The 20,796-nt window shown below is 34.6% G+C and overlaps 1 protein-coding gene across 3 annotated transcripts in view; it reads right to left on the bottom strand.

Annotated features, from left to right (window-relative positions):
- Positions 1–20,209, bottom strand: part of ADGRL4 (adhesion G protein-coupled receptor L4) — a 90,178-nt gene extending 69,969 nt beyond the window's left edge. For 2 of the 3 annotated variants that reach the window (XM_037498717.2, XM_037498718.2), the window contains exons 1-2: positions 20,094–20,209; positions 18,580–18,729 (exon numbers count right to left, since the gene is read on the bottom strand). In XM_037498717.2, coding sequence (XP_037354614.1) covers positions 18,580–18,729; positions 20,094–20,115 — 172 coding nt within the window. In that variant the 5' untranslated portion in view covers positions 20,116–20,209. Of the gene's footprint in view, positions 1–18,579; positions 18,730–20,093 lie in introns of those variants that run through there. The other variant, XM_037498719.2, reaches the window with a different exon arrangement.
- Positions 20,210–20,796: the final 587 nt, after the last annotated feature.

The following is a 20,796-nucleotide window of genomic DNA, read 5'->3' as shown; positions in this document are numbered from 1 at the left end:
TATTCCAGGTGAGCAGCTTGTAGAGTGTACCTTATTGCTGGAGCCTTAAGTACTACTTTTGTCTCGGGTTGAAGATGTATTTTCCAAAATTGTATTAATCTTTGTGGCACTTCTTGAAATTCTTGAGGAAGGCATTCGTCTCTGTCTATGACAATCTTCCAATTTCCACTGTTGCCCCTCAACAAGCCCTTCCTTCAGAAGCAGTCACATTATCACTTAGACTGCCAAGAGGGCAGAATAATAAACTTCTATTAAAACTAACATAGATAAAATTTTTTTAAAGATTTATTTATTTATTTTATTTATTTATACAAGCACTGGGTACAGTCAAAAGCACGGGAGGGTGAGAGAATTCACCAGAGCCAGAGCGGGGAGCAGAGCAGGCAGAAGGACCGAAGTACACTGCCAAGGGGAGCAGCAGGCGGCAGGAGAGGTCTGCGCGCCATGTGGGACCCTCCTCCGGAGGCTGGGGAGCAGCCGGGATCGAACCTGATCCTTTCAAGTCCATTCCCTTCAAGAGATTTCAAATTGTTTGTGTTAATATATTCCACTACTCTTTCAGACATAAATGTTAAATTGTATCTATTTTTACCCATAAAATAGTTACCTTAAGAACAACTTCATCATGTTGATGAGGCTATGAGTAAATGAAAAAGAATTACTACATTGGGTAGGTGTTCAGTAAATGTTAGTTGCCATTAGTAGTATTTGTAGTTATATTAATTATCTTTTATGTTCTTTAAATACACGAGCCATATTATATAACTTTAGCTCTCAATAAAAGCCCTAAAAAAGACTATGAAAAAGTAAATTTATATTTACTTAGACAAGTAAAATTATATTTGATATCTTGATTTTTCACTGTTGTACAAAAATGACTGCTAAGAATCATTAAAATATCTTTTTCCTGTGTTATAGTTAAGTTTAAATAATAGTAAAACAAAAAATAAATACAAATTGGATAATTTAAATTATTAAGCATTTTATGTTCTTTAATTTTTTTATAATAATTACAGAACATTTTACTATTTTCAGTTATTTTGCATGTTATAATTTACATGCAACTTTCACTTTTTACTTCTATTCTTACATTTTTAAAAAGATTATTTTAGAGTATTTTTAAACTTTTGATGCTATCCTGAACTAAGGCTTTAAGAAACCTTCTAACTTGAAAATCTCATTTGTAGTTCCCAGATCGGCAAGTACCATTCCAAAATATGTGTGCTATTTTTGTTAGAGCCAGACAACACCTTGCTTTAACATTCTTCCATTAAAGGTAAGACAGCAATTCACACCAATAACGTCTTAAATCAAGGCACTGGGGGAGGCGGTTGAGAAATCAAAGCAAACAAACTGACTCTAGTGGGTATAGTGATGCTTTTAACTATAAATAAGAGAAAACCAATTTTGAAGTGACTTAAATCATGGGCAATTAACTATCTCACAAAAGAAAATGTACATCAGCAAAATGACAAGAAGGTTGATAAATTTAGTAACATAACCAAGTCATCAAGGCTATATCTTCTTTCTGCTCTGTCATGCATGGCATGGAGGCCTTTTCCCTCAGGCTAGCTTTTTTTATGATCATAAGATAAGTTATGAGTATCAACTTTCTCTTCTAGTCCTTATAAGTATTCCAGTAAAAACTAGATAATCTTACTATCTCCAACAAAACACCTATAAACACTAGATAAAATATGACAGACAAAAAATATACTCTGAAGGGTAAAACAGCATACTAGAAAGTAGGAGAAATCACCAGATATAAAAATAAAGATAAAAAGCTAGGATGTAAAACTAAACCTTAAGACCCTTTGGTTTGGGGGAGAGGGGTGGTGATGATAATATTTAATGGCTTCCTGGGAGAAGACACAGGAATGAACTTTGTAAGATGAAACTGGGACCAAAATACTGCTTAAGTCAGGACCATCAGAGGGTTATGTACTCAGTGATGGGATGGACATTCTAAAGATTTTCACCAGAAAAAAGAGGTAACACATGAAGATGTCTGTCTTAGCCTAGCACCGTGTGGGAGAAAAGGTCATTTCAGAATTAAAACCCCATGCTTATGGCTATATATACTCCAAGTAGACAAATTAATAGAAAGAGATTCTGAGGGCCTCCCCTGGGGGCGCAGCGGCTGAGCGCCCAGCCCCCAGGCGCCAGTGAGGGTCCCACAAGGCACGACAGACCTCTCCTGTCGGCCCGCTGCTCCCTTTAGCAGTGCATTTCGTCCATCTGTCTGTCCTGGTCCCTGCTCTGGCTCTGGTGAATTCTCTCACCCTCCCGCGCTTCTGACTGTACCCAGTGCTTGTAAAAATAAATTAATTAATTAAACAAAAAAGAGATTCTGAGGTGGTAGTAATGGGGGTATGTGGTGTCAGAGACAAATTAATATTCTTCCTGCATAGAAAAAGCCTTGACACAGGCATCACAGGATTACCTCACATAAAGACTGATTAAAACAAATTCTTCATGGAAATTTACACACACATACACACACACCCTCCAACATTAGTGAGGATCCAGCAGTAACAATAAATAGAACATTTAGGTAGGATCTTTTGCAAATGGAATAACTGATGCAATATATGAAATATGTATATTAAATATTATGAGCTGGAATTTAAAATACATGGAAGCAAAAAGTGGATTCTTTTTAAACTGAGCTCAAGACAGTTTAAAACAACTGAGTACAAGTTGGAGAACAAATAGTTGAAATTAATAGTTTAGTGAACTGGTTACATAAAAGATTAGATACAGGGCCTCCCCGGTGGCGCAGCGGTTGAGCGCTGGGTTGCGAAGCTGCCCGCAGCCTCTGCAATGCCGAGGGTCCCGCATGGCGTGCAGACCTCTCCTGCCGCCTGCTGCTCCCCTCAGCAGTGTACTTTGGTCTCTCTCCCTGCTCTGCTCCCCGCTCTGGCTCTGGTGGATTCTCTCACCCTCCCGCGCTTCTGACTGTACCCAGTACTTGTATAAATAAATAAATAAATAAATCTTAAAAAAAAAAAAAAAGATTAGCTACAGCTGTTAAAAAAAAAAAAAAAAAAAACATTGATATACAAGACAGGCCTGAAGAAATTACCTAACATGCAGTATTTATAAGCAAAGAAATGGGAAATAAATCTAAGCTTGGATACATCCCTTTGAGACTGCAGAAACAAACTTTTAAACACATGATCTCATATAGTGTTAACAGACTGAATATTTATTTGTGTCCTTCAAAGTCATGTTGAAACTCTTAACCCCTAATATGATAGTATTGGAGATGGGGCTTTGGTGAAGTAATCAGAGTTAGATGAGGTTGGGTTAGGACTCTGGTCTGATGGGATTAGTGCCCTGTAAGAAGAGATGTCACAGTGCATTCTTCTCTTTTTTTCTCCCCCAACCCCCATTATATCAAATTAAGTGTGAATTAAATTAATTTTAGATATAAATAAATTAACTTAAGATGCTATAGTAAATAAAAATACAGATACCTTCAGATAGCTGTAAAATTTATCGTCAATGTAGACGCTCAGTGCAAAGAATATTGAACCCAGAAAGAAGGAATGATGAACATGAAGAGATGTTTAATAAGGAAGAAATGGGAGGTAAATCTTTAAAGGGGAAACCAGAATTGTCTGAAATGAAAATAAATGGTTAAAAATACTGAGTACTCTGGTTCTCTTTCTATATATTTTTTCATATATTTAAATTTTTTGAATTTATTTCTCTTGTTGCTAACATGGAAATTTGCAATCAGCAATTATTTCAGTTTCCATTTCTGTTAATTTCTAATAAAATGAGAATAGGCATTTTTTCAATAAAGTAATAATGCAATAGTTATAATCATCTACTTATCTTCGTATGTATCATTGGTGTATCTATAGTTTCCATCATCATTTACCTTATTTATAATTATCTTTCATAGACATTCATAGAAAGCTTCCCCAGAATAATGTTCATCAAACACATAAAAGCTGGCTAGGAGGGATCATTTGAGTGATTTGCTTTTTCCTTTGTAAATGATTTGAGATATTTATAGAGAGTATACATCATTTTTACAAAAACAAAAAAAAATGTTATTCTAAAATAACATTTACAAAGTGAATATATATTATTCCTTATTTGATAAATTTAGCAAGAGTATCTTAGTTCTAACATTTGGCTTGTACAACTAACAAAACATGCTTCTTCTAATGGTATTTCAGATTGGTAGGTATCTATTATATTATGTCATCCCTCATTTCCCATCTAAATGAAAATGAAAGATAAAAATTACATACAAAACATCCTTTTAGGTAGTGGATAATATGAATGCAAAGCCTAGCAATAGATGAGATATGATTTGATTCACATTTAATTTCATATAGCAGAAAATGACTAACTTCCTCTGGCAATAAAATTTGCAACAAAGATGTCAACTCTTTAAAAAGTAGTAAGAATCATTTTTCTTAACTCTTCAAACTTTCAAAGTATGGGTGTGAAATAATACTGTGCAATTAATAAAGTGAAATCGAAATACAGATGCAAACTATGTTTCTACTCAAATTCAAATATTTTTTAAGTTGTAGACTCATCATAACTACAAGCAGCTGGTGTCCTATTTGAAATGACTGTAAACAATCTATGTTAAGGCTGCAAAGCTTTTAAAAAATGGAAAAAAGGTAATTTGGAAAAGAGATTGGATAAAGAATCTAAAAATGAATTTGACCATAAGGATGGGTGACGTGGCAATAAGATGTTTTGAAGGTACTTTAATCTCAATACATGCGTCATGGAGAAAAAAGAGAAATCAAGGCATGGTGGTATCATTTAAAAAGGATATTCTGGAAAGACCTGTCAGTGCTATTTTTAATAATAAGGTTTCAATCTCAGATGAATATTTTTCACTACCAAGAAAGTTAGTTAAAAGTAGCTTCAAGTCTCAAAATCTAAATCAATATCTAATGGGAAATACAATAATTCCAATTTCCATGTATGATTAAGATAGCCACATAGCATATGTATGTGACAGGTTACAATGACACACTTGTCAAAAAAAGACCTCATCAGTACCAGTTACTTCTAAATTATAGTGTGAGGAATACACTTCAATGTGTATACAAAATAATCCATTGACATTTAGGGGAAAATACTTATTGTTTCTTCATTTATTTATATCATATTCTTTTACATTTTTAATTTTGGGTATTTCATAATGTATAATGGCATATATATATTAATAAATGTACACATATTGATCTGCCTGATCTCCCCACTCTCTCTCCGGTGAATCCTCTCACCTCCCACACTCTGGCCTATACCCCAGTTCTTGTATGGAGAAATAAATCTTTAAAAAAAAGTAATCTGTAGATATTTAGATTTCTGTATAAGTATTAGTTATAGTTTTAAAGAAAGACAAATGAATTTTTGTGCATTTAAGAATATTGCCAATATAGGGCCTCCCCGGTGGCGCAGCGGTTGAGCGCTGGGTTGCGAAGCTGCCCGCAGCCTCTGCGGCGCCGGCTCGATCCCCGGCTGCTCCCCGGCCACCGGAGGAGGGTCCCACATGGCGCGCAGACCTCTCCTGCCGCCCGCTGCTCCCCTCAGCAGTGTACTTCGGTCCTTCTGCCTGCTCTGCTCTCCGCTCTGGCTCTGGTGAATTCTCTCACCCTCCCGAGCTTCTGACTGTACCCAGTGCATGTATAAACAAAAACAAACAAATAAAGAAAGAAAGAAAGAAAACATGCCTCTATATATAAAAAAAAAAATTAAAAAAAAAAAAAGAATATTGCCAATATAGAATAAAAATTAAAAATATATTAGAATTAAAATAACAAGCTTAAAAGTTAATAAACTTAAGTCATAATCAAATACTTTTGGAAAATATTGAAAAACAAATATTATCTATAGGGTTAAAAACTTTATTTCAGGACATTTTAAAAAATTATGTGATTATAAGTTCTTTGATAATAATTTCAAAATTACAGATTGCAAAAACTAGACAGGCATAAATTTAGATTTAGGAGAACCTGACTGTAGTTGCCTAAGGAAAGAAAAGTATTACTGTACCCAGCTATGTTCTCTTATAGGAAGGTATGCTGCTGGCTGAAATAATTTGAGATCAAGAGATAAGTGGTTCAAATGAACTTTCAGAGAAAGAGAGACTGGAGTAAACTCAAGGCAACCTTTGTTTCATTACAATACTAAAAATTATTTCTGGAGTAGAGACTTAATTTTATAATGAGACACATAACCTGTGAACAAGCATGTAGTGGAAAAACACATGCACAACTTATTCCCCAGGTAGAACGCAAGGAACATGGCACCCCTCCTTGTCCTAAAGCATTAAAACATCCCCTCACCCCATTCCAAGCATGGGCATAAAAGTGCTCTGGGAAATGAGTTCCCCCTTTCTCCATTCAGACAATAAATATATTACTTGGCTTCATAGAACCGTTTGTTGGGTCATAGGATTTTAATCACCAGGCAAACACACCTTCTCTCTTAGGAAGTTGGTGACGATGGGAGTTTTTGCCACTGACCAAGTGCTAAGAAGTATGTTTAGATTTAAAAAAAAAAAAAATTGAGAGCTAGTTTCAAAAAGATGCCTTCGCATTCTTAATTGAATTTATTTTTAGCTTCCCTACTTTTCATTTATTGTAAAAGATTGCAAAATATTACAGAGTTCAAATTCAATGAGTAAATATTTGATCACCTAGGGTTGACATAATTTAAACCGTAACTCTGTAATGTTGCTGAACTGAATAAAGGTGTCTTGATATATTGCTATTCAAATCTATCCTTATTCAAGATGAGATAGTATACTTATGAAGAGTTGAGAAGCCAGGAGAGAGCAGAATCAAGACAGAATAATTCCAATCATTCCTTTCAACTAGTTCCTGTCAATGAAAACACATTGCTTTTCCCAGGCACTGAATCCTGGTAAGTGCTGTCTCATGAGGCTATTCTATGGATCTGCGATTTCTCTCAGAGTTTAAGAATCTACTTCAAGATTACATAGATCACTTAAAAATTTCCACCTTTGAAACAAAATTGTACCAAATATTCAATCCTTCTACTCTACATAAAAATTTTCCCCAGAATGATCTTTTACAAACAATATATGTATATTTCTTTTCCATAAATAAAAGAATCTGCAGATACATTTATAAGAAAAATAAGAACATGTCTACAAATGAGCCCGTTGAGATATCAATAAAGGTTATTTCTCACTTAAATTATTCAATATATTTACAGTGTAGCTTTTTAAGAAATTAAAACAGAACAAAGGTAGTTAAATTTCCATTAGTAGTGCTAAGTCTTTGGATCATAATTTATGAGTTACTAGATTCTTTTACTAACATTCTACCAACAATAATTTATAAGATCCAGTTTTTTTCCTAAACATAATGAAATTACAGTATAGGTTAAAATCTAAAGTCTTGCTTAAACTCAGATTAACTCTATACTTATTTATTCTTAAAGCAACCATCTGATTTTTTTCTCAAGATAAGTATAAAAAGATTATTGACTATAAAACAACAATTAATGCCTCTACTGAAAAGTTTCTGACATATTTGTCTACTAATAAACTGAAATTCAAAGTCTAAAACACATTTAAAAAACCATTCTTCTCCACATGGTATTCCATTATAAAACTGCTGCAATGAACATAACATTAGTTGAACAAACATAACACTATAATCAAGCATCTGCTTGTCTTTTCTGCATTGCATATACAGCAGAGATTTGTTGTACTTTTGTTTTTTAGTATTCTCAATAGGTTTCTGTGTTTATAAAGGTCCAAAAATTATCCTCAGAACTTATCCTCCATATGGCACCAGGAAACCTAGCAGAAGAACATTTCTGACACAAAGAATATACAGCTATCTCATTTCAAGATATCAACAATTTGTCACCAATGCAAAACTACCAAGAAAGTGCGATAACCACCTCAACTTCTGTTCAGTATCATCAAAATTGATTAGTTGTCCATACATATCATATTTAATGATTAAAAATGCACAAAATATAGCACATTTCTTCTCAATTTGATTTCTAAGTCTTAAACATGACTTCAATTATATTTCTAATAAATGAATTAAGACTCAAGATTGTTCATGTTCAGCACTGGACCAACAGCATGAAGTCACCGAAAAAAACATAACCTAAGTTTTGTCTGACGTTATAGCCATAAAAGAGAAATCAGTAATGTCAACTTGACTGGATAATTATGTTATAGACAATTGATCATACAAGTGCAAACTTTATCTAGCCACATACAAACAATATCATGCAAAGTATATATTTGAGGTTTAGTAATTTTTTTTCTTTATGGGTTTTCATTCATCAAAGATAAACATCTTTTATTTCTTTGTAAATTTTTTTTACCCACCACCATCCATTAAACTTTGGGGTCCTTTGAGGATTTTACAAATTGTACAATGTTTTAATTCTTCTTTGTAACCCATTTCCCCCCCTGTTTTCAAAACTGAGTCAATACCTGTTAAATAAGCTAATACTTAAGAAATGGAGAATACTGGCAATTTCACTACCTTCATCCTATTTTAATTTCTTAAAAACTACATTGCAAATTTATTGAATAATTTATATAACAAGTAATCTTTATTTATATCTCAAGGGACTCATTTGTACACACTTTCTTATTTTTATTTTATAAATGTAACTTTTATTATACTAGAAAATACTTCATCTATAAGTAATATTATTGAAACAAATTAAAGAATGCCACTTTCAAAATAGTGAACTAACTAAATACAATACCAATTATATAAAACTCATCTGTTATAGAATGAAGGGAAATTATTTAGATCCCACAGTAGCAAAAGTCATTTTCCATCCATATAGTGGTAATAGAATGATTAACTGTGAGTTAAACATGAAGGAATAATATGGTTCCAAGTATGTATGATTCTTTAAAACTAGTCAAAACACATTGCCAGATATTTCAATTAATGTGTAGTAAAGGTCACAAAATCAATTTCTTATCAGCCAAAACCACTCATACAGTAAATTTTATTTTCAAACCATAATCTCTAAATTAAATCTGTGTACCTAAAAAATACAGTACAGAAACTCAGTCATTGGGTTTTTCTCCCTGATAGCATTTTCACAAATGGCACAAGGCTTTGTATGCTATATATAGACTACAAATGTTTGGTTAGATTTTAATCTTCCTAGGGAATGTCATTATCTCTTTCCATGGCAAAAAAAAAAAAAAAAAAAGGCCAAAGAGTTAATTTTCTGCTTAAAATAAGTACAAGGTTTAAACAGTTCTGACATTCTATCTTCCAACAACTTATTAGGGGACATTTAAACAATTATAAAGAGAATCTATGAAACTGCATACTAATCTGGATTTCTTGGTAATATAAATTAAGCATCTGAACATAAAATTTCAGTCAAAACCACATTAATAAAGAAAATAGCATTACCTTACAGTAAATCCCATGTAAAGGGACTTTGCAAGAATTGAATTTTAATAAAAACTCTGACTTGAATGTAAAATGCCATCAACTCTTGCATACAGATGTTGGAGGAATATTCCAATTTCTTTAAAGAGAATTATTTTCTCCTAATATGTTCATTGTCATCCAACTCACAACTACATATATGACTACTGTAATTTATGCATTGGTATCTTTCACCTGCACTCAATTTCAATGGATTAAGACAGTTAAGTAAACAGAAATATTTAAATAAACTTGCCTTAATATTTTAATATTTAGAAAATTACAATTTTCATGCAGGACAACTAAGCTTTGCCCTATATCTTTTAACATTATCATCTTTTCTTTTAGCTATGCCCAGACTTTTCTCAAAACCCTCCTGTGCTTTATCTTAAGGATGAACAAGGTGGTCAATATGCTTCTCACCCAAGCTGCATCATTTGCATGTGGTTTTTCACATTATAATGTTATTCATATGGGGATGGAGCCCATTCATGGAATCAGGATCAGTGCATTGTTGCTGAGATTTAACATTCCAAATGTTTGGGACATTTATGCAAAAGTTGTATAACAAGCTACACAGTAGTATTCTATCCCAGAGTTAACTAATAAATGATACAATTCTATTATAAATAGAGAACAACTTAATATTTGATAATTAGTTAAAATGCAGTATATGAAATCACATCTCAAGCATATAGGAAGTAGAAAATTGTCTGAGATGACACATTCAAAAATTTTTCAGTTGAACAGTATTAAAATACATGTAACAAGTTGGAAAACCTTGGTGCAGTAATATTAGAATTTACTAGATAATCTAGTAACTAGGATGTGGCATACTATAGGCTGATTTCTAGTTCCTGGGATATAAAGATATAAGAAAGGTATACCAATGGGAAAGGGTGGGGGATGGGGGAGAACTAAAGGGAGAGGGGGCACAAAGGTCTAAGGGGATGGATTGTGTGTGCTTTGGTGGTGGGTATAGTAACAATGCTTGAAGGGGGAGATCCTATACCTTAACACACAAATAACTATGTAAGCCAATGTTTATTCAATGAGAGAGAGAGAGAGAGAGAGAGAGAGAGAGAGAGAGAGAGAGAGAGAAGGGGAGAAGAGGGGACTGGAGGGGAAGGGAGGGGAGAGGAGGTGGTTGGAGGGGAGGGGAGGGGAGAGGAGAGAAGAAGAGAGGGAATCTATTTTCAATCTGTCCCCATGATTTGAATAGGACTTGATCCTAAATTCCTGGAAGGCAGAATAAGTAAATCAGCATACTCAATCAATATTTAAAGACATAAAAGAAATAAACAACTTAATTGTATAAATAAAAGTGACAAGGTATGAAGTAAACAATACTATATAAAGACCATATCAATGGGTATCCCCTATGCATCAGCTGAGAGGTCAAGATACAAACATATTCTGTAGTGGATAGTTGGGCTTTAGAGGACTCTTATTTATTTGTCTTAAGTTTTAGGAAACTGTGTTACAGCTTTCATTATTTCTTCTGCTAAATTTTGTCTGATCTTTTCTCATGATATTAGACTCTCTTCAGCCCATTCTGTTTCTCAGTTCTGTTTTATTTTTCTTTTTAGTCTTGCAATTCTTTGAATATTATCTTTCAGCCCTTCTATTGTACATTATCACCTCAATTTGGGAATAACATTGATCAGATGATAAATGTAATTTTGTTGGAAGGGAACAATATATTTGTTTGGCAGAAATAGTAAAAAAATATTAGCTACTGAATTCATAAAGTCACTTGGAAGAAACACACAACATAGGGAGGAGATTGCAGATAACTACAAAAGATAAGACAATTAGTGAGTCAAAAATAAATGCACTGTTCCTGGTTCCATGTATGGGCTCCATCCCCATACAAACAACATTATAATGTGAAAAACCATATGCAAATAATGCAATTTGGGTGAGAAAACAAATTGATCACCTTGTTCACACTTAAGATAAAGCACAGGAGGAATTTGGGAGAAGTCTGGGCATAGGTTAAAGAAAAGATCACAAGGCAGGGAGTAAAATTAGGCTATTATAAAAAGGGGGATTATATCGAACTAATGAGCTCAAGAATATCTTGACAAACGCAGCCTGATGTATCTTCCATGGGAATGCAAATATATTTAATATTTGTAACTTGCCTAACGCAGGTGTAATTATTCTTGTAGGAGAAGAATCCTAAAAATAGAGAGTCGCTTCAACATTAGCAAAGTTTTTAAACTTTCGTTTGCATTATTAACAATTTTTTTCAGCTTATTGTCTTGATGCCTCTTGCTACAAAAGAGGAAGTAAGAGATAAAGGAAGTAAAAGGAATGGACCAATATTAGGGTTTAAGGATACATTGAAGAAGAAAGTTATTGTGTGGTATGATAGCTCCTTAGCACACAGAAACCTATTCTACTTTTTGTTCCTATGAACATTTTTCTAGAATCTTTGAAGGCCTAAACTAGGTATTTCTCTCAACCTCTTTTCTCTTTCTAAAAGAATCATTTTCCAATTCAATTGTTCTATTTATTCAACTTTGTGTTTGTATTGTTGGCTTTTTGCCAATGACTATTTATCCTTAAATGACCCTCATGTTTATATTTAAAGAACAATGCTGATTATCACAGGTATCTTGGCCCAGGTTTTGCCAGCAGGTCAATTTAATGTTTCCTGAACACATGGGTGGGGCACAGCAACTTTCGGGCACTATTACAGATAATATAGGTGGGAGTAGACAGAAAGGTGCCATCAATTTTCACTTTCAAAATTTCCTTCAGGCAGATGAGTTTTGTTTTAGAGCATTTCTTGGCAAGTAAAGTGAATAGGGAGCCAAATCTGGGAAGCCCTTGAAAAATAATATCTCAACAAATTACCTAGATTTCCATTCTTTTCTGGAAAGGGGATAGGATACCATTGTTTGGCAGGAACGATAATCATATTCACTGCTGCCTTTTCTGAATATACTGAACAGCCCCCTTTTGAGGAACTGGATTTTGCTTTGAGAAATTTCCTCTTAATTTGTCCACCACAAATGACCCCCGTCTCATTTTAGTGATTCTACTCTAAATTCACTGATCTTGAAGGAGGTAGATGAACAGGAGTCAAACTGGTCCTGGTCCAATGAATTTCATCAAGATATTTGGAAGCTGTAAATAATTTTAACTTTTACTTAAAACATGTTAAATCTGCATATTTAGCATGTTTTTTTTTCTTTTTAATCAATTATTTTGATGATGTAGTGGGGGGGAAAGCAGGTTCAAGGTAGTAGTGCAAGGTAGAACTGAAATCATTCATTCATTATCTTAATGAGATTCAATTTCCTTATTTGCAGGCCTAAACTTGCATAATAGTTTCAGGATCATATGAGGCAATTGTTTGAATTTCTTTCTCTGGGAAAATTATTTAATCTATGAATAGAGGATAATAAGAGCTCCTCATAGAGTTATAAGGATTAAATTAATAAATCCACGTAAAATGCTTAGAATGGTGTCTAGCTCACTGAAAGCACTAAAATTAATATCAAAATTATGCTCTTTTTGATAATAACTTGTAAATATAAAATTAATTTATTTAAACATTAAAAAGACAGCTAAGGAAGAAGAGGATAACCTGTAGACTGAACAGTTTTCTTTTGAATAACCAGATGTTGACAATGAAGTATTTTGATGCTTTATAAATGAGACTATTGATAACTCACATTCCCAGAAGAAAGGCCATTTCTTTTTTTCTTTTCTTTTTTTTTTTATATTTTATTTATTTATTTATACAAGCACTGGGTACAGTCAGAAGCGTGGGAGGGTGAGAGAATTCACCAGAGCCAGAGCGGGGAGCAGAACAGACAGACTGACGAAATGCACTGCTGAGGGGAGCAGCGGGGGCGTCTACATGCCATGTGGGACCCTTGCCGGGAGAGGCCGGGGATTGAACAGGCACTGCAGAGGCTGCAGGCAGCTTTGCAGCCCAGCGCTCAACTGCTGCGCCACCAGGGAGGCCCAAGAAAGGCCATTTCATCAATTTTTTAAAATTAACTTGAAATTCTTAAAATCACTGACAAGGGAGTAAAGTCACAATAAGCAAAGCATCAAAAATGGGATCCAGTGGTTCATTTGTGGTATTGAAGGTACTATCTTTGGTATCCTTTGCTTTTCTGTCATTTTTCTTGAAAAGCAATAGAGGATTAAAATACAATAAAATGGATGTACAAAGAATTATTTTATTTATTTTAATTTCCCAGCAACTTCTAAAGATATGGCTGAGTGGAAAACATGAGATGTTAGAGTTGCCATTGTCATTTCTATACAAAATGAAAATAATTCTAGAGAAACAATACGCAACCTTTGTTGTCATTAGTGCCTTATCATAAGCAAATATTATAGGGTATATATGTCTATATATACATGTACACATACATATACATACTTATTAACTGGTGTTTTAGCCTGAAGTAAAAACAAAATGTAGTGATCCTTACTTAGGAGGAAATCAGCACACTAATATTGTCATACTTAGGATAGATTTAAAGCAAAATTTTGAATAGCTTTTTCTCATTGCTGAAACTAGAACTCAGAAGTTATATTCATTTCTATTATTTCAGTTTAATTATTGGTTTCATTAGTTGTCTAATTCTAAATACTAATAAATCCAACTAGATAATACTGATTTTTGAATAAATTGGACTTCTATAAGATGAAAAATTTTTATGATGTTTAATTATAGATAACTTGGGAAAATCCAACATCAAATATGAGATAAGTATGAAACAAATATTTTAGAAAAATAAAGTGTGAAACTCAGTTGACAAAAATGGTATATTCAACTCCTCAGATACAAGCAGTTTTCAGTTTTATTTATTTATTTTTTTTTTTTTATAGAGGCATGTTTTTTTTATTTTTTTATTTATTTGTTTGTTTGTTTGTTTTGTTTTGTTTATACATGCACTGGGTACAGTCAGAAGCGCGGGAGGGTGAGAGAATTCACCAGAGCCAGAGCGGGGAGCAGAGCAGGCAGAAGGACCGAAGTACACTGCTGAGGGGAGCAGCGGGCGGCAGGAGAGGTCTGCGCGCCATGTGGGACCCTCCTCCGGTGGCCAGGGAGCAGCCGGGGATCGAACCGGAGCCGCAGAGGCCGCGGGCAGCTTCGCAACCCAGCGCTCAACCACTGCGCCACCGGGGAGGCCCAGTTTTCAGTTTTAAAACTGAGAAGCTGATGAGCAAAACTCAAATGACACAAATCCTATCTTCCTTCTCTGTTTAAAAATAAAAAGTTAGCTTAGAGGAAGTTTTCACAATGGTTTATTGTTTTATTTCTCTCTATATATTGAAGGAATTTATAATCTCATGGAGTAGATATTTTTGAGGAAGTTCCACCTAATTATTGTGGCAGATTTTGTTCTTTCTATTGTGTAAACTTTCTTGTCAACAGATGAAAGAGGATGGATTTCTAGAACAAGGAAAGAGATTTTTGAAATTGGCAAAGGAATTTCATTTATTTGGATGAAGTTCACAGAAATCATGCATCCTAGAATGTAAGCCTTGGTATTTATACTGTTATTTCTTAAATAAGTTAAATTTTTCATTCAATACAAAAATCCCAAGGAAATATATACCGCTAAAACAAACCCGATATCCAACTACCCAGAAGCATGTCAGACTTCACAGTCAGGTTTGTATCAACATTCATTTACCTAAGAAGTTCCCTGGAGTATGTAAAAATTCATTTATTTTATGAAAAATATTTATTTCCTCAAGGATTTATATGAATATATGAATTCATATATTATATATGAAACAAGATGTATATGTATGTGTAATAATATTGAGATATATATTTTTAATTCTTCCAATATTTATTAATTATTACTAAATATTAGTAGTGGGCCACCCTGGTGGCATAGAGGTTAAGTCTCAACACTATCACGATCGCTTAAGTTCCATTTCCAGCCAGGCAGTTAACCTACATGGCACAACAGACCTCTTCTGTCTTACCTGCTGCTCCCCTCAGCAGTGTATTTCAGTAAATCTGCCTGTTCTGCTCCCCACTCTGTCTCTGGTGAATCCTCTCACACCCCATACCTCTGCCCTACACCCCAGTTCTTATATGCATAAATAAATAAAAATAAATCTTTTTTTTTTAAAAAGTGCATCCTTATAATGCACACAACCTATCATGCAATTCAACTCCTTAATACCTGCTGATGGCTCCTCTTTATTAATAAATTCCATACTCTTTGACACTCTAACTTCATTGACCTCTCAACTGTGCTAGATACCCATCCAACATGAAATACTACGAGTGCCTTAAAAAATACTACAAATTTCCAACTTCTAGGTTTTTATTATTGCTGATTCCTTTTACCTGACTTACCTTTGACCCAATGTCAGTCTTGAAAACTCCTATTGATTATTTAATTCTCAGCATGGAAAACATTCCTGAAGTTGGCTGCACATCTAATATTTACCCCCACAAGTTTCATAGCATTGTGTCAAGTCACTACTATTATTCTGTAGTTGTCCCCAGATAGTCTGTAATGTCCCCAAGGACATTAGCAGAGGCTGAGAGTCAACTTAATGAATAGGAGTAGAGGCTATGGAGTCACATACACTTGGGCTCGGATCTTGGCTCCACCATTTATTTGATAACCACTTGAGATGTTTACTTAACCTTTCAAGTCTCCATTTCCTTACAGATAAAATGGGAATAATAATAGATGAAGATGTTGTGCTAATTAATCTCTAGGATTAGTCACAGTAGGTATTAGCTATCCTTATGACAATGCTAATGATAACGATGCTGACAGTATGCCATAAATATTGTCTTACCATTGTTAAAACTTGTTTCTATGGGACAATGTACTCTAAATTCTAAGCATCTTGCTAAAACCAGTTCTTAGAACAGGGTACATTTAGTGAGGTTGGGTTATTATCAAACATTAATTGGCAAGTCCCTGAAGAAGGCAAAATTTATGAACATGATGAAGATAATGATAATGACAAGAAGTAGGTATTCTCTCTAAAAAAATTTCTGTCCAGTTATGTTTTATTGATTTAATCCCAATCTTTAGCAAAAGATTGAAAAGTGTTACCTTTTGAGATAAAAGGAGACAACAGCCTTCAAATCCAAAATATAATCTAAACAATTAAGCAGTTGATAATATAATGTTTAAAGTTTAATTCTGAAAAGCATATTGAATATACTTACTAAAAAAACAACGAAACTCTGTCAATGAATTAATAACAGGTGGAACAGATAAAAAACACTGTTTTAACAGTTTCTGGAGGGCATCATAAACCTCAGCTGGTGAATATTAAAACAGGTGAATAGATAACTTTTTAAATAAGAAGGGAATTTAAATTAAAAAGAATTTAAAAAGCAAAGACAGTCTCATTATAAATTATTCTCTTTGAAAAGAGGGTCTCCCTGGTGGTACAATGGGTTAAGATGCAACCTATGAAGCTATCCACAGCCACTGAAGCACAAGTTGATCCCTGACCAGGGAGCTACCTACTTGGCACAGCAGACCTCTCCTGACTCGCCCTTGCTCCCCTCAGCAGTGCATTTCAGTCGATCTGCCTGTTCTGCTCCCCACTATGTCTCTGGTGAATTCTCTTACCCCCCACACCTCTCACCCCCCACACCTGTACCCCAGTTCTTGTATGCATAAATAAATAAATGTTAAAAAAAAAGAAAAAAAAAAACAAATTGTAACCCAAAAGGTCTTGAGGTAGGTTTTTTCAAAGGAAAATATTTTCTGCCTATTAGCTGGCTATTGACGTAGGTAGTGAAAGAAAGAAAAAAAACAAAACAAAACTGCACTGGATAATAGAAAACATATTTTTTAAAAGAAATCATTAAAAAAGTGGTTATAAGCTGGATGCTGAAGGTCCAAATTTTGACAAATTATTGATGTTAATGATGGCACTCATTAAATGCATCTAAATAACAAAAAGCAATACTATTTGAGAAGTATTATGGTCCAATTTGTACTAGTTAGTGGAAAAACACACAATATGCATGTAATGATTTTTGAAGGTCACACAACAATCAACTTGCCATAGTGTCATTCAATTAAGTACATAATAAGAATGTAAGATTATTTATGGAGAGTTTTGTAGTGCTTATAGAATAGCACATTACAAATCTCTACTGTATGTACAAGCAGAAATGCCTGATCTAATGTGCCATTAAGCGACTGTAGCTTTGCTCTACATTTTTTAAACATTAAACTAATTATGATGAGGTTTAGTCTTACTATATGCTGCATATTTAATCTTTTTTAAGAGCTTATCAAATTGAATCAGGAGATGCAACTTGTTTACGCTATAAACAAACACATGCAATATTAACAATGTGCAATACCCAGGCTTAATTAGAAAAAGTCCATGCTATCTTAAATACATTTAGGAGTATAATACCAGTTTTAATTTGAATTTGCCATTTAATTATATTTTAAAACTAATTTATATGACGTGGTTCTCTCTCCTACGCAATGTTGTTCTATTGACCTAGTTAAAGCTAGATTGTACTAAAAATGATAGGATTGAGTAAGACAGGAGGAGGCGTGCTGTTGGTAGAGACCACAAGCAAAAAGCCACTAAAATTGATTGTCAGATGTTTCTTACACCAAGCCCATGGGCTCAAACTCACCTTGGAAGGACCCTGTATGAATTCTTGCCCTGGGCTCTGGCCTGAAGTTCTATAAATGTGATTTGATTTCTCAGGAAATAATATATTTCGTTCTCCCTCTCTCTCCAGGGTATGCAGGAAAACAACTTTAAATATTAGCCTCAAATTATGTGGTCAAGTTCCTGAGAATGACCTATGCCAACAGAGCCTTGTATCACGAAGTCTGCACCTTTGTCCCAAAGGTATTGACTCAACTGTCTGCATCTCAGTTTTCCAGCTTAATCAAAGGGCAATCTTTAATATTCACACCAAAATTAAGATATACACGGGATCATCAAAAATCAATAGGCAAGTACGAATTCTGGTACCGGGGTTCAATCTTATGGATTACTAATTGAGATTTTCTATCAATAAGAGGAAATCTAGCATCATAATATAAAACAATTTCTGGACAAGGGAAGAGCAATCACATCAGAATTTTTAATTTTAGGATAAAATCTAAAAGAGGTAATAAAAATTGTTTACCTTCACAAATCGTGACACCATTTCCTGAAAATCCCATGTTACAATAACAGGCTTCAGCTCCATTCCGTATTTCACATTTTGCATTTGGGAGACAAGGTGTCTTGGTGCAATTTTGAGTATAGGTACAATTCAGCAAAGTGGAAAAACCCACTAAAGAAAATAAATACACCTTTCAAAAAGAGAAAGAAAAAACTCCCCCCTTTGTTGAATTAGACTACAATAGATGCAAATACTTTTCTTTCTTTCCATTTAGATAAATGGATTATGAGAATTCCCCCAGGGAGTATTTAGCTAAATAACACAATAGCAAGGAAGTGAAAAAAAAAAAAAAAAACATTTTTCTTCAATCCCTGTGTTTGTCAAATAAATCTCAACAAGGCAAAATTTAGTAAATAACCCAGCTTCATAAAGTACAGGGTGTTCCAAGATCACTGGACCATAGTTATCAGTGCTCACTCTGAGATACTTTTAAAGGTAAGTACAAGATCATAAAGAAATTTACTCTTCTGGGAATGATTCTGTGAAAAAATCAAGGTGAACCCGAGTATTTAGGTCTTTTCAAATTTAAAACTGTATTATTTGAAGATATGTTTCTGAGCAACATATCATAACATCCAGGAGTACAAATGTAATTATTGTTTTCCCTATGTTCTGATGACCTTTTTAAAAACTACCTTTTTCATAATAGTATTTTTAATTTCTTGTCCCATTAGGGGAAATTAAAACTCAACATACTGGTCAAAGATTGATATTCTGGATATAGAATACATAAGCAGGACTAGCATAAAGAACCATAAGCGAAAACTAGGCTTTATTTCAAAGTTATTGAAAACAAAGTTGGAAGTGGTATTTTATGGGCTGGGAGGAAAAGATAAGGAAAAGTATAGGACCTTCCTTTTTTATTGTTGTCCCAGGCCTCAAGTCAAGCACGCCTAGGGCTGGACAGTTATGAATTGTTCAAGTTATTGTTCTGAAAATAGTCCTCTGAGATAAATAGTCCTTATCTGGTAACTAGAGATCTTAAAATTTTAGTCTTCTAAATCCCAGCCTCACATAGACAGTACAGACTGTCTAAACCAGAAATTAACTCACCTTCCAAGATGCCATTTTTTATCTTTCTGCACAGCATCATCAAAACAGTATCTCAAAAGAACCCAAAGTATGAGTGGCAGTACCCCCTTAAAATGCCAGGAAACCTCCTAGAAATGTTAATGGCTTGGATTTCCCAAATTTCTAGAAAAGAGGCCAAAAGAAAGGTCAAAGTCTGAGACTTTGCAAGGACTTTGGGGACTATGTCAGCAGGAAATGAAAAGGTGACTTAGTCCCTAGGCCCCAAATACCAAACTCCAAACTGAAAGGCCAAGGAGAAAAACATCCTGAGAAGCGCTGCGTCAGTTCCCCTTGGAGACTCAAGTCAAATCCACTTGGTATGTGAGTTCCACCTTGGAAAAATCGCCCTCCCTGTAAGCGGCGGGCCCCTGTGGCATGTCAGGACTGGGGCTCTGGGCACTCACCTAGGAGCGGGAAGAGTTTCATTGGCAGCGGCCGCGGTGGTGACAGTGGCGGGAAAGCGGCTGGGTGTGCGGGCCTGGGACCCGGAGCGGCTGGGCGGGCGCGGCAGAGTCCCAGCTCCGTCCCCCCGTGACGCGCAGCTTCCTCCGGACACTTTCCGGCCTCTTTTGTGTGAGAGAGTGTGTCAGGTCCTGAGTCTGCAGACTGCGTCCGGCCCTTCCCCCTTCCCCCTGCCTGCATTCCCTGCCCCCAAACTACAGACCCCAGCACTTTTTTTTCCCCATTGATTTATTACTTTTATTGACAAAGTTTATAGGAACAAATTATATATTTAAAATCATAGGCCAATTTCTGGCTCTTAGTTGTTTAGTCCATTCATCTGTAATATGCATAACTCTTAGGTCTTCACCTTATATCAAGAAACAAGTCAAACCTGTGAAAATACCTACTGGCAGTCAACATTTATATCTCATTTTTGTATTTCTGTTCTATGATGCAAAGATATTTTATTTTAACCACCCACCTGGTTTATCAAAGGCCTAATTTTCTCATAAGCTGCATGTTTTATTTTAAAATTCAGATTGTTTAATAAACTGATGAAGACAATGTAAAAGACAGAATTACTCTCATTAAAGAGTGGTCCCTATGTTGATCACCTAGAGTCCTGACTGTTGCCCACATATCTTCTGCAATTACACTGGCTAC

Source organism: Talpa occidentalis, unplaced genomic scaffold, assembly GCF_014898055.3.
Source record: "Talpa occidentalis isolate TD23 unplaced genomic scaffold, MPIMG_talOcc4v2.1 talOcc4.9, whole genome shotgun sequence".
In the NCBI taxonomy this organism is placed as follows: Eukaryota; Metazoa; Chordata; class Mammalia; order Eulipotyphla; family Talpidae; genus Talpa; species Talpa occidentalis.
This window is presented reverse-complemented; position numbering and strand designations above follow the sequence as displayed.